Consider the following 12,893-nt stretch of genomic DNA (forward strand, 5'->3'; position numbering starts at 1 on the left):
CTTCTATTTGGAAAATTGAATGGAGGGGTAAGGTAGAGATAGAGAAGCAAAAATTGGAAATAGTAGGACAAGTAAAGAAACTCTGAAATAGCCCAACAGAAATGTAAAAGTGGATTGTAAAAACAATGGAGAAAGAGAAAAACCAACGGAATTAACAATTTGTCAGAAATGATGGAGCCTATCAGCTTTCTAGAGAATCTATCCTTGAACTTTATTCCTAAAGCGGTCTACTTTTGCAATTCTTAGCTTCTATACCATAAAACAAAAGGACTTCAATTTTAAGTTGATTAAACCATCCAGGATGAAAACAAAGTTGTAACCTTAAAGCTACTTCAAAAGGGAAGACTATGTTCCGCACACAGAAAAAACTTGGAATTGACAAGCTATGTGGAACCGAGTAAACAGGAGATCCATATTCTGCACTGAAAGTACAGCACTTACAGAGAAATTAAAGGGTAGATTTTTGCTGCTGATACATTGTTACCAAGGAGAAAAACCAAAAAAAAAAAAAAATTAGTTATGGCATTTCTCTCATGACTCATTGGAGAAATACAGAGTTCGCGCCAAGAGAAATTTTAGTGAATTGCCTTCTTTTTTGAATGATGGAAAGCAGGAGAAAATTGTGCCAGTTGCAGAGTGCCAGGAAACAATGATTCAATCATAGAAACAGAAAATTTTACCAGTAGAAAATGACTTTTGCATGAATTTCAACCATCTTGAATGTGTGTCTATGAAAACAAACTTCCCAACCACGATCAGCTTTTTCCAAGATTGTCCACTTTTCTTCTTTTGCTGTATATTCACTTAAAAATATTCTTAATCTAACCCACGAAGGATTTAAGAAATGATGGATAATTAGTGGAAAACACTATTTAGTATTTTCAAGTCAATCCATATTTTTTTTCTTTCAGGTGGGAAAAAGATCACCATACTGTTTCAGCAGGAAAAATAAAATAATTCTGATTTCCAAGGGTATGTTTAATGACCCAGAGATTAAAGGCTTTGTATGATGATTGATGCAGTTCCTTTGAAGTGGGACTAGACCTATGTCCTGCTAAGCCCTCATTTCCCATCTGTGAAATGGAGATAATACCTCATAGGGTTACTCCCACCCCCACCCCCGTTTCAAATATTTCCATAGGAAACAGGTATTTATAAATGTTTAGTACACTGTCTAGCACATTTCTGAGAAGTGGGTGACTAGTTCTTTATCCCCTTTTGTTCCTAGAGCCAGGGATGATGAAATGAATTGAAAGATGGCTACAAATTCTTTGGCATTTTTCCAATATCAAGAAATGAGCTGGGGGGCTGGGGATGTGGCTCAAGCGGTGGCGTGCTCGCCTGGCATGCGTGCGGCCCGGGTTCGATCCTCAGCACCACATATAAAACAAAGATGTTGTGTCCGCCAATAACTAAAAAATAAATATTAAAATTCTCTCTCTCTCTCTCTCTCTCTCTCTCTCTCTCTCTCTCTCTCTCTCTCTCTCCACCCCCCTCACTCTCTTTAAAAAAAAAAAGAAATGAGCTGGTTTTTTTTTTTTTTTTTAAATCTTTATTTTTTTAATGGAGTGCTGAGGATCGAACCCAGCACCTCGAATGTGCTAGGCTAGTGCTCTACCGCTGAGCTCCAGCCCCAAGAAATGAGGTTTTTGTGCCTATAATCCCAGTAGCTTGGGAGGCTGAGGCCGGAGAATTGGAAGTTCAAAGCCAGCCTCAACAACTTAGCGAGGCCCTGAACAACTTCGTGAAAACGCTTTCTCAAAATACAGAACAAAATAGGCTGGGGATGTGTGGTTACACACTGCTGGGTTCACTCCCTGTTACCAAAAATAAATGAGGTTTGAAGCCAGGTGTGGTGGAGGATGCCTCTTGTCCCAGCTACTCAGGAGGCAGGCAGGGGGCAGGGAATGACCACATATATGAGAGGAGTTCAAGAACAGCCTGGGCAAAATAGTAAGACCCCCATCTCAAAAAAAAAAAGAAAAGGAAAGAAAAAGAAATGAGGTTTATAGCATGGGGATATGGCTCAGTGATAGAGCACTTATCTAGCATGTGCAAGTCCCTAGGTTCAATCCCCAACACCAGAAAAAAAGAGAAATGAGGTTTATGTCCATTTCCCCTAAATCAGGATGGGCTCAGAATCTGTTTGATTCTGTGGGAATAATACTGTGCCATTCTCCAGTACCAGTTTTTTTTTTGTGTGACTAGTGGCTTCCACTTCCTGTCTCTAATACTTGCCTTTAGAACCAGCCACCACAATGTGAGAAAAACCAAGCAGCCCAGTTAGATCCACAGGAAGAGGAACTGAGACCCTTTAGTCCATGGCTAGCATCCACATCTGAGCTCCTGGACAAAAGCCACAGCTAACTGCCAGCCACATGAGCGGGCTCCTTGAAAGAAGCTTCTCTAGCTCCACTGCAGCCGCCCCAGCTGACACCAAGAGGGACAAACAGGACATGAACAGGTAACCAGAACAGACAAAATCAAACATTATTCTTTTCCTGACCCCATGATTTAGGAAGGGTGGGCAAGTTCGTTTGTTCCAGATATAAGTATGCTAGGTAGAAGAAGTAGGTGGTAGGACCTTTGAGGAGTCTCCTGTGAGCTGTCTGACCAGTGCTTTATGGAAAAAATCTCAGTTCCAAAAAAAAAATTTTCCCCCAGCACTGGGGATTGAACTCAGGTTTTTTATGCATGATAGAAGAAGTCTCTATTCCTAAACTACATCCTCAGCCCTTTTTACATTTTATTTTGAAACAAGATCTTACTTAGTTACCCAGCTGGCTGGAACTTTCCATTCTCCATCCTCATCCTCATGGACTACCCAGCCCAGCTCAGCTAGTCTTTTTGGAAGCCTATCCAAAAAGTTTAGCACCTGGTGCTAAACTAAGTATCTTGAGATTAGATCTCAACCAAGACAACTGTGTCTTTGTGACTAAATTTAGTTCTAGATCCTAAGGTATATCTATGTCCATTCAAAGATGTCTGCTAATTCATTCAGGATAATCATCTGACCCTCAATTCACACAGTAATCCCTCTGGTTCCATACCACACATTTGGCCAAAAGGTAATCATGCAATCAAAGAAACATAATGCTGAATGGTCCAATCAAGAGAAATCAGCTCCAGGAAATCCTTTCTCTAAGTTTTGCTTTGAGAAACCCCAGTCCAAGGTTCTCTCTCTCTCTCTCTCTCTCTCTCTCTCTCTCTCTAGTTGTAGTTGGACACAATATTTTGTATCTTTATTTTTATGTGGTGCTGAGGATCGAACCCAGGGCCTCGCACATGCTAGGCAAGAGCTCTACTGCTGAGCCACAACCCAGCCCCAGTTGTCTTATTTCTGATTGTGTTGTTCAGGTGGTTCTGTCAACTTTTGTTTTGCAGTATTAGCCAGGGAGCTCCTTACTATCTAATAATCTTTATGTGAAGATTATGGTGTAAATTTTGATATTCACTTCCTGCACTGGGGTCTGTTTCCACGGGAAGCAAGGGTCACCTTTTTTACAAATATGCATCATCTGGTTCAAGATTGGCACTCAAGTGCTTTGGCCGTTTAAAAGCATGCTTTCAAAGGGCATGGTGGCACGTGCCTGTGAGCTACTCAGGAGGCAAGCAGAAGGATGGCAAGTTTGAGGCCAGGCTCTGCAACTTAGCGAACCCTATCTCAAAATTAGAAACAAAAACACAAAAGGCTGGCGATGTACAGCTTAGTGGCAGAGCACCCCTGGGATCAATGCTCGGTAACGTTTAAAACGAAAGTATCACACACTTTCAGCTACTTAATCTTCCCAAACACCCTGTCAGGCCGCTTTGTCCCAAGTCGCAAGTGAGGAAACCGAGGTTCTTGGCTTCGAGTCCATAAAAGGGGAACCACGCGAAACCTGGCCGCCACGCAGCGCGCGACCACGGCGGCGACTCCCCACAGGCCCACGTAGGCCCAGCATCCCTCGCGACCTTCCTTTTCCCAGACTCCTTCTCCCTCTTTTGCCCCACCCCTGTCGGGGACGCGGCCTATGATTGGCTGTCAGAGCCCGCGGGGCGGCGAAGGTTGCGGTGACCCTGGTAACGGGAGGCGGGGCGCGGGGCGCTGGTCGGTAACCGACGTCTGGACCCGAGGCGGCGGCGGCGGCGGCGCGCGGAGCGGCCTCGCTGGGCGAGGAGGCCCGGCTGGCGCGAGGCCGCAGCCAGGAGCCCGAGGCCGGGCCTCGCGCGTAAGCGCTGAGCCGGCTGGGCCGTGGGCTGCCTGCGGCCTGGGCGGCGAGGCCTCCGGCGGGCCGCCGTTCCCTCGATGCGGGTGTGGGCTCCGCGGAGCAGGACGGAGGCTGGGCCCGGGCCGCGGGCGGGATAGGAGGTCAACAGGCCCGCTCGCCCGCGCAGGTGGATGCGGCGCCGCGACGATGGACGCCCTAGAGGAAGAGAGCTTCGCGCTGTCCTTGTGAGTGACGCCCGCAGCGCTCCGGCTGCGGGAGGCCGCGGCTCTGTGAAGCGGATGACCTCTAGTCGGTGTCGCGGTGGGGGACAGTCGAGGCTCCGCTCCATTAAGCGGCCTCCGCTGTGCGGCTTCTGCGGCCGCTGAGCCAGCAGCTTTAGGTCCCGGGAGACAGGCGTGCGGGGGCGGTGTCACCGAGTATCAGCGTCTCCATCACAATCCCTCGCCTGAACCTTAGGCGTCAGCAAAACCTAGGGGACTTGAGCTGCCAGGGCTGACCGCGGGTCAGAGGACCTCCACCACCACCTCCCTCCCCCAGCGACTCCGGTCTGCTCCCCTGTAGACCACGATTTCCCTGGCGCCTGGTTCACGCTGCATAGGTGCGGCGTGATAGCCAAGATGCGGTGAGTAGGTCCCGCGGGGAATAAAGGTGGAGGCGCCTGGAGATAGCCGGTGGCTCCCCTTATTTGTGCCTTTTATAACTCATTGTCATATTGGGTTTTATAAAAGTGGAGCCATTGCATTTCATTAGTGTTTTTTCTTCTGTTTTGGGTTGATAGGCAGTAATCAGCGAATCTTTAATTCCTGAAGCCGAGTGATGGAAACTCGTTTTACTATTCTTTTTTCTCTTGTACATGTTGGAAAATGTCCGTAAAAACATTTTTAAGGGGCTGGGGTTGCGGCTCAGCGGTAAAGTGCTCGCCTAGCACATGTGAGACCCTGGGTTCCATCCTTAGCACCACATACAAATAAAATAAAGGTATTGTGTCCAATTACAACTAAAAAATAAATATTAAACACATTTTTTTAATTAATGAATTGAACCAACACATAATCCTGGCATATTTTTCAGCTCCTCTGCATCCGATGCAGAATTTGATGCTGTGGTTGGATATCTAGAGGACATTATCATGGGTAAGTTTCCATGCCACAACCTCACCTGTGCTCTTTAGTTCTCAGACCCTTGCTTTTAAGGACATTGACATCAATTTGAAGAATTAATTTTTTAAAAAAGAAAACATCAAGTTACATGTAAATTTCAGTGTTTCTCAGTGCAATACTAACTGAGTCTTTCTGAGATTTGTCTTAGAAACCTAACACTCCTTAAAACAACTAATTAGTATAGGTGGGTTCTAAGGGCACAGGGGCACCCACCTGTAATACCATCAGCTTCAGAGGCTGAGGTAGGAGGATGATGAGTGCAAAGCCAGCCTCAGCAACTTAGCAAGGCCCTAAGCAGCTTAGAGAGAGGCCCTGTCTCAAAATAAAATGGTCTGGGGGTGTGGCTCAGTGTTTAAGCGCCTCTGGGTTCATTCCCTGGTATAAAAAAAAAAAGTGGGCTCTTGGGGAGAGAAAAATGAGACCCTTAATATTTGGAGACTTGAATCTATGAGCATGACTAGCCATGCTTATCTTTTTAGTTAGATGAACAACACCTTCAGCACATGCTTGTACCAGATCAACTAGAACAAAAACAAAATCAATTTAAATGTCACCAGATTCAAAGACCTATACAGTATGCTCACACCTAATTAATGTCAAGGCTGCTTAAACAAGAAGACACATTTTGAACCCCAAATATCAAGTGATTGACATGGGATTTGATTTTCACAAAAGCTTGGCTAGGAACCTGCACATTTGTTCCCAGGAAAATCATATATGTATTTAGTCAGAGAGTTCAACCCTGGGTATTCTCTTGTCTTCTCTTGAGAGGTGAGGGGCATCTGCATCCTGCCTTTGAGGTATGTATCTTTACTATCCTTCATTAAATCTTTCTTTGTGTCATTCTTTAGACATTTCCTGAAATTCTTTTCAGTTCTGTTTTTCGAACCTGCACAGCCAGGCACAGTGGCACACACCTGTAATTCCAGCAAAGAGACAGGAGAATCAGAAATTGAGTCCAACCATAGTAACTTAGTGAGACCCTGTTTCCAAATAAAAACTAGAAAGGGCTAGGGATATGGCTCAGTGGTAATGCACCTCTGGGTTCAGTCCCCAGTATCAAAATAAAAAGAACCTGCTTATGCCGAGTTTAAGTCCCATTGCCTCCTTGCAGGGACTTTCTCCTCAATCCCTGTCTAGTGACACTAATTACCATAGATTTGGGGACCTAGAGAGATATAGTCAGGTAATGGGGCATCTAGAAGGAGCTCTTGGCAAAGCTTCAGAAAATACTGGAGCATCCAGTATTTCACAAATAGGAGTAAGAGTAATTTTGGTTTTTTAGGTAGTTTTTAGTTTTCACACTATAAAACAGAACATAAAACCATAACCAGGGCTTGGGTTGTGGCTCAGGGGTGGAGCACTTGCCTACCATGCATGGGGCACTGGGTTCAATCATCAGCACCATATAAAAAAAGAGAATAAAGATATTGGGTCCATCTATAACTGGAAGATAAATATTTTTAAAAAAAAACATAAAACCATAACCATACACACAAATGTCCATGAAGAAAATAAGGTGTTAGGCTTCAGCTGGATTTCTAGTTTCCTGAGTTTTGTGTTCATATTTGTGGATTCATTTGGCATCCATTAATCCTGCTAAGTAATACGAATAGTAACAGGCTGCAAAGTTTTAAAACAGACATTGTCTATTGACTTGAATTTTTTTAAAAGTAGGAAAAGATGGTTAATTGGTGTTATTGGCCATATCTAGTTTAGTCTGAAAATCACCGACCATTTTTTTTTTTTTTTTTTGTGTGTGTGTGTGTGTGTGTGTGTGTGTGTGTGTGGTGCTAGGAATTGAACCCAGGGCTTTGTGCATGCGAGACAAGCACTCTACTAATTGAGCTATATCCCCAGCCCACTGATCAGTTTTTTGAACCTTTGGTTCCTGTAAAGCTTTGTGCCCTTAATTCCTAAATATAGACATTTCACTGTGCATTAAGCTCTTCCATGGGGAAGACTGAAATCTGTTCAGTTCTTTTCCCTATTATGGGCACTATCTGCTATGAGAAAATGAGCCTTCTGCAGGCACAGGGTATTTATCTTAAGTCTGGATCCTTTCTTGAAGCTTTCCTTTTATTTTTTAAAATAATATTCTTTTCAGTTTCTAAAATTCCCTATTCCCTAACATGAAGTATTTGCTGTGAACTAATCTCTTTATTTGCATGAATTTTTATTCAAATTCCACCCAGCCACCCCACAAGACAGATGAAGAAATTGAGGCTTAAAGAAATTAAGTAACTTGTCCAAGGCAGCACAGGCAGCAAGTGGTGGCAGTAGGATTTGAACTCAGGCAGTCTGGCTTCTGTTGTTTCCACACTTTTAACTGCTACACTGTTTTCAACACTGCTTTTAAAATTATATAAAGAGAGGCTTGTTGCCATTAGGTCTGAAGTCCTGCAGTTTGAGAATGGACCTTCTGTATGCCCAATAAGCTTTTATAATTTCTTAAAGATAAGAGAGACAGAGACAATTTGTTCCTTTACAGACAAGGAGTATAAGGGAGTTCCCAAGCCATCCCATAGGGGTGTGTTTAAAACAAACTGGCAGAAGGTGGTGACATTTGAACAGAAGTGTGGACATACTTAAAATCATCAAACTGAATGGTTAAAACAGCTGGGCACTGTGGTGCACGCCTATAATCTAGTGGCTTGGGAGGCTGAGACAGATCTAATTGAAAGCCAGCCTCAGCAATGGCAAGACACTGAACAACTCAGTGAGACCCTGTCTCTAAATACAATGCAAAATAGGGATGGGGATGTGGCTCAGTGGTCAAGTACCCCTGAGTTCAATCCCCACTATCCCCACTCCCCCCGCCAAAAAAAATTTAACACCATAAGTTTTATATATCTTACCACAGTTTTTTTAAAAAGCCAGGCTTTGTGGCTCACACCTATAATATCAGCTTCTTGGGAAGCTGAGGATGGTAAGTCAAGGCCAGCGTGGGCAAGTTAGCAAGATCTGTCTAAAAATAAAAAGGGTTGGGGTTTAACCCCAAGTACCACAAAATAAAATAAGAGTGGTTTTTTTCAAGTCAGTGTCCCATTTAACCCCTCTTAAAACATTAGCTGTTAAGAAAGCAGTACTGTTGCTGTCTCATAGATCAGAATGGCTGGTAAAAAAATCCATTAAAAATAATAAATTCCTCCCTCTGTGGTTCAGATAACGAGTTCCAGTTATTACAGAGAAACTTCATGGACAAGTACTACCAGGAGTTTGAAGATACAGAAGAGAATAAACTCATCTACACACCCATTTTTAACGAATATGTAAGTGAATTCTTGTTTCTCCTACCAGGAGATTAGGGTTTCTTTAAAACTCAAATTCAGAATCAAAAGACATTGAAATTTGCTTTTAAAATAACGCCAGCAGAAACCTGCCAGGAATTCTGATTAGAATCTGGTTTAATTCACCTTCCTCCACCCAGCTCTTAGGGCTGTTTTCCAAAAGACTTTCAGGTGGTATTTGACAAACTTGCAACTTGTGATTTAAAAGATGTTGGGCTTTGCCATAATCCTGCTTTCAATTGTAATATGTGAGTTTACATACCTTGATCCTGGTTCCTCTAAAGTTTTCAGTCATATACGCATGACTATTAAGTAAAAGAGAAAACAGGAGCTAGGGGTGTGGCCACTGGCAGGCACTTATCTAGCATGTCCAGTGCCCTGGGTTCAATCCCCAGCAGCACTGCCAGGAAAAAAAAAAAAAAAAATGAGGCCAAGATCACTCTTACAAGGTGATAGGAACACCAAGACCAGAACCTGGGGACCTCAGCTCTTTGCCCTTGGCTCTTTATACTGTACCCTGAGGCTTCTCACAGCCTCTAAGAATAGGTTTGAGTCTTGAGGACTTTATTTTCTAAACACAGAATCATGGCATAATCTAGGAAACTGGCTCAGCAGGAGCCAGGACTCCTGCTTGTTGTGTGCTCTGTCTGCACAGATTCCATCTACACAGGAAGACCATTAACTTCCTGTCCTCCTGCACTGGGGAGTGGGAGCCGTGCTCTGCCTGACTCCACCAGGGTTAGAGCAGCCTCCTGTTAATGGCATAACTACCTGCAAGTGCCCCTCGGCACCAGGAATCCCACGACTTAGCCAGGAAAGGAGCTGGGATTTGGTCCCCTTTGGTATTCCTGTCACTCAGCATAGAACCTACACATAGAATAGGGTCTCGGGCGACACTGCCAAGGACAGGAGATGGGTTTTCTGAAAACATGTCCTGCTTCTCTAAAGGTGGTCTAACTGAGATCTTTTCCACTATTGCAGATTTCTCTGGTGGAAAAATATATTGAAGAACAGCTGCTGGAGCGGATTCCTGGATTTAACATGGCGGCTTTCACAACTACATTACAGTGAGTTGAGTGCGACTGTAGGTTTTTATGTTTCTTTCCTTTCTCCTTCCCTAGACTGGGGGCAAGGTGGAAAGTTTGCCTTTTTTATTTAAGAGAAAAACCTTCAGTGGGCTCTGGATGTGAAGTCAATACTCCTGCACAAAATCTTTTTTTTTTTTTTAAGAGAGAGAGAATTTTTTAATATTTATTTTTTAGTTTTCGGCGGACATAACATCTTTATTTGTATGTGGTGCTAAAGATCTAACCCAGCGCCACGTGCATGCCAGGCGAGCACCCTACCGCTTGAGCCACATCCCCAGCCCTCTGCACAAAATCTTGAAGTGACGTGTCTGGCCATTCATTCCTGAAGCCACCACCCTTTGCTTTTCCAGGCACCATAAAGATGAAGTGGCTGGTGACATATTTGACATGCTGCTCACATTTACGGATTTTCTGGCTTTTAAAGAAATGTTTCTGGACTACAGAGCAGTAAGTTATGACTGCCTCTTTATCTAGCCACCGTGAACCATTTAGAAAGTTCCAACTAGAAACCATCTCCCACGTTTCCCTGATCATTGCCCCTTAAAACTGGCCAGTATCAGTAGAGCGGCTCACATAGTGTGTCAGTGGAGGGAGCTGGTAACCACTGGCCAGACTGTGTTTTGTTTATTTGTTTGTTTGTTTGTTTTGGCACTGGGGAATGAACCCAGGGGTCCTTGACCACTGAGCCACATCCCCAGCCCTTTATGAATTTTATTTAGAAACATGGTCTCCTTAAGTTGCTCAGGGCCTCATCAAGTTTCTGAGGCTGGCTTTGAACTCACAATCCTCCCACCTCAGCCTTCTGAGCTTCTGAGATTACAGGCCTGAACTGACTGGCCAGAGCCTTTTCGTGTTTGGCTGAAACAGAACCTTAGAGTCCCTAAATAAGCAGGACAAAAACCAAAGCACTGGTCTAATCCTGTCTTAATGTAGGCTCTTTATAAGAAAAATATTTTCCAGTGAAGAGGGGAGCATTTTTAAAGAGTGCTCAGGGCTGTAGTTGAGCAGAATAATCTGCTTTACATCCCTGTGCCCCCTCCCCTCACCCCCTCTCCCTGCACCACAGGCAGGGTCCTGAGCCAGAAAGGCTGCTTCCTGTTGCTTGCTCCTTGAAACTGTTTCCTTTTTCATGCAGGAAAAGGAAGGCCGGGGACTGGACTTAAGCAGTGGCTTAGTGGTGACTTCATTGTGCAAATCATCCTCTGTGCCAGCTTCCCAGAACAATTTGAGGCACTAGGTCCCATCTCCAGGCAATGAACAGGAACATTCTGGATGTCACCAGTCTGACAGACTCAGAGAGACTACAGCTAATGACGACAGAAGAGTCCATCTCAGAAAGACTCTGTTCTACAGCCCTTGGTTTGTGTTAAGTATTGACAGGTCAGAAACAACATGACCGGACCTTTGGACCCACTTCTCCTGACAAGCCGTTTTGTATTAGTGTTCTTCCCCTCCCCACCTAGTCACCTCTCAGGTGCTTGGGTCAGGCCCCTCTGATCAGGCCCAGGTCAGCCATTCCACCTGGGAGCCCTTCCCTGGTACATGTTGGTGTGCATAACCACAACCATGAACCCTCCTCTTCCCAGCAGGCTTTGCATGAGTCCTTTGTGCACTCACTGCTCTTTTTTACATGGGACATAGTTTCAGTCCTTCACCCTCAATGGGGTTTTTGTTTGGGAGTATTTATCTAGGGAGCTACTGGAGCCAGCTGCCTGTCCTGCGATTTCTGTGTCTCCTCTGATCACAGCTTGTGCTGGCTGTGGGGTCAACCAAGAGAGATGTCCTTTACCTAAAAGCTACGTGTGAAAGTCAGCTCCCAGTCTTAACATACATGGTCCTTGTAACACTGTCTTCTGTTGGTCCTGATATAGTCCCACTGTTTCTAGAAGTCTCTTTCAAGCATTATTTTTGAAAAATATTTTTATAGATGAATACTCAGGCAAACTTAGTGGATATGATCTTGGAACTTCCATGATTATCCACCTAAAGATCAAAGTATTATATGCTATGTGCTTTTTAGTCATTAGTGCTGTAAAGATATGCTTTTCATGTTGGTGTACCTGTTTCAGCAGCACCAGAGAATGTCTGCTGTGTGCTGGAACAGGCTGAAGCAACCCTGCGTCATGGCATGTCAGGTGTGTTGTGCATGTTGGCTTAAAACCCTTTCTGTGTAAGCCAGTTGTTTGGTTTTTTTATTAGGGTAGGTAAAGACTCTGCGATTTCTTCTTCCCGTCATAATCTCCTGCCAAGATGGTGTTCACTGGTCTAGCTCAGCATGAGGAGGAGGCAGTGGACAGCTTTACTGTTCGTGTGTCAGCTTTGGTTTACTACATTGTTTAGTACTGACAGAGAACTTACATGTGTCACATCCCTGGAAAGAAGAAAAAAACAGTTCAGTTCCCCTGTGTATTTTTTTTTATTTTGCTTTTTATAGTGAAAATAAGAATCTGTGCTGACTTTTCACTTATCTTCTGGTTTTAAAGGATGAGCTATAAGCTATGTGTTTTTCTGTACTAATGTGTCATTTATTACTTTTTGTACCATGAGTAAAATTTGAGGTGTTTTGCAAGAACCATCATTCTAAACAAGTTGTGTCCTCTACTTATTTATTACTGATGTTTTGTAATACTGGGGGTCAGGCCCAGGGCCTCACACATGCCAGTCAAGGTGCTCTGCCACTGAGCTACATGCCCAGCCCCCATCCTCTCTTTAATGTGGCCACTGCCATCCGGTTATTATTGCTTTGGTCCTTCTAAACTAAAGGCACTCCCAGAACCAGCTTTTTAAATACCACCTCTCCTGGGCCTGCTTTTCCTTCCTCCTCTTGTAAGTAGGACCACCCACCACGGGCCAGGCATGTCAGAAACCCAAGGCAGGATCTGGTGGTCCTAGCTGAGAAGAGCAAGTGGACGAGTCCAGAGATGAAATCATGGAAAATGAGAAGAAAAGCAAACTGTTCTTTTCAGTCTTTCTACTCAGAAAAAAGCAAGCCCGTTGGAGCTTAAGTCAGCTTGCTGATTTCTTTTTAAATAAATTAGAAAAAAATTAAAATAAACTAGAAATTGGTCCACATAGAAACTTAGACTGTGATGTCACAATCCTCCTCAACAGGGCTCGGCCCTGGCCTGGAGTGAGAAGACTGAC

The 12,893-nt window shown here is 44.2% G+C and overlaps 1 protein-coding gene across 2 annotated transcripts; it reads left to right on the plus strand.

Moving 5' to 3' along the window:
- The first annotated feature begins 4,106 nt into the window (after window positions 1–4,106).
- Window positions 4,107–12,337, plus strand: Arl2bp (ARF like GTPase 2 binding protein). Of its 2 annotated transcripts, none has more exons than XM_076838935.2 (6): window positions 4,107–4,435; window positions 5,283–5,344; window positions 8,537–8,643; window positions 9,643–9,728; window positions 10,100–10,196; window positions 10,885–12,337. In XM_076838935.2, the coding sequence occupies exons 1-6, from the start codon at window positions 4,398–4,400 to the stop codon at window positions 10,984–10,986; spliced, it is 492 nt and encodes a 163-aa protein (XP_076695050.1). In that variant the 5' UTR covers window positions 4,107–4,397; the 3' UTR covers window positions 10,987–12,337. The 2 variants fall into 2 exon arrangements, with proteins under 2 accessions (XP_076695050.1, XP_076695051.1); XM_076838936.2 differs by lacking the exon at window positions 4,107–4,435 and adding an exon at window positions 4,501–5,189.
- Window positions 12,338–12,893: the final 556 nt, after the last annotated feature.

Source organism: Callospermophilus lateralis, chromosome 18 (assembly GCF_048772815.1).
Source record: "Callospermophilus lateralis isolate mCalLat2 chromosome 18, mCalLat2.hap1, whole genome shotgun sequence".
Classification (NCBI taxonomy): domain Eukaryota; kingdom Metazoa; phylum Chordata; class Mammalia; order Rodentia; family Sciuridae; genus Callospermophilus; species Callospermophilus lateralis.

Excerpts from the sequence above, each read along its gene's own strand:
- Arl2bp (XM_076838935.2), top strand. The coding sequence starts at position 4,398 with ATGGACGCCCTAGAGGAAGAGAGCTTCGCGCTGTCCTT. Across the intron at positions 5,345-8,536 it reads TCTAGAGGACATTATCATGG|ATAACGAGTTCCAGTTATTA; the intron begins GTAAGTTTCCAT and ends TCTGTGGTTCAG. Across the intron at positions 9,729-10,099 it reads GCTTTCACAACTACATTACA|GCACCATAAAGATGAAGTGG; the intron begins GTGAGTTGAGTG and ends TTGCTTTTCCAG.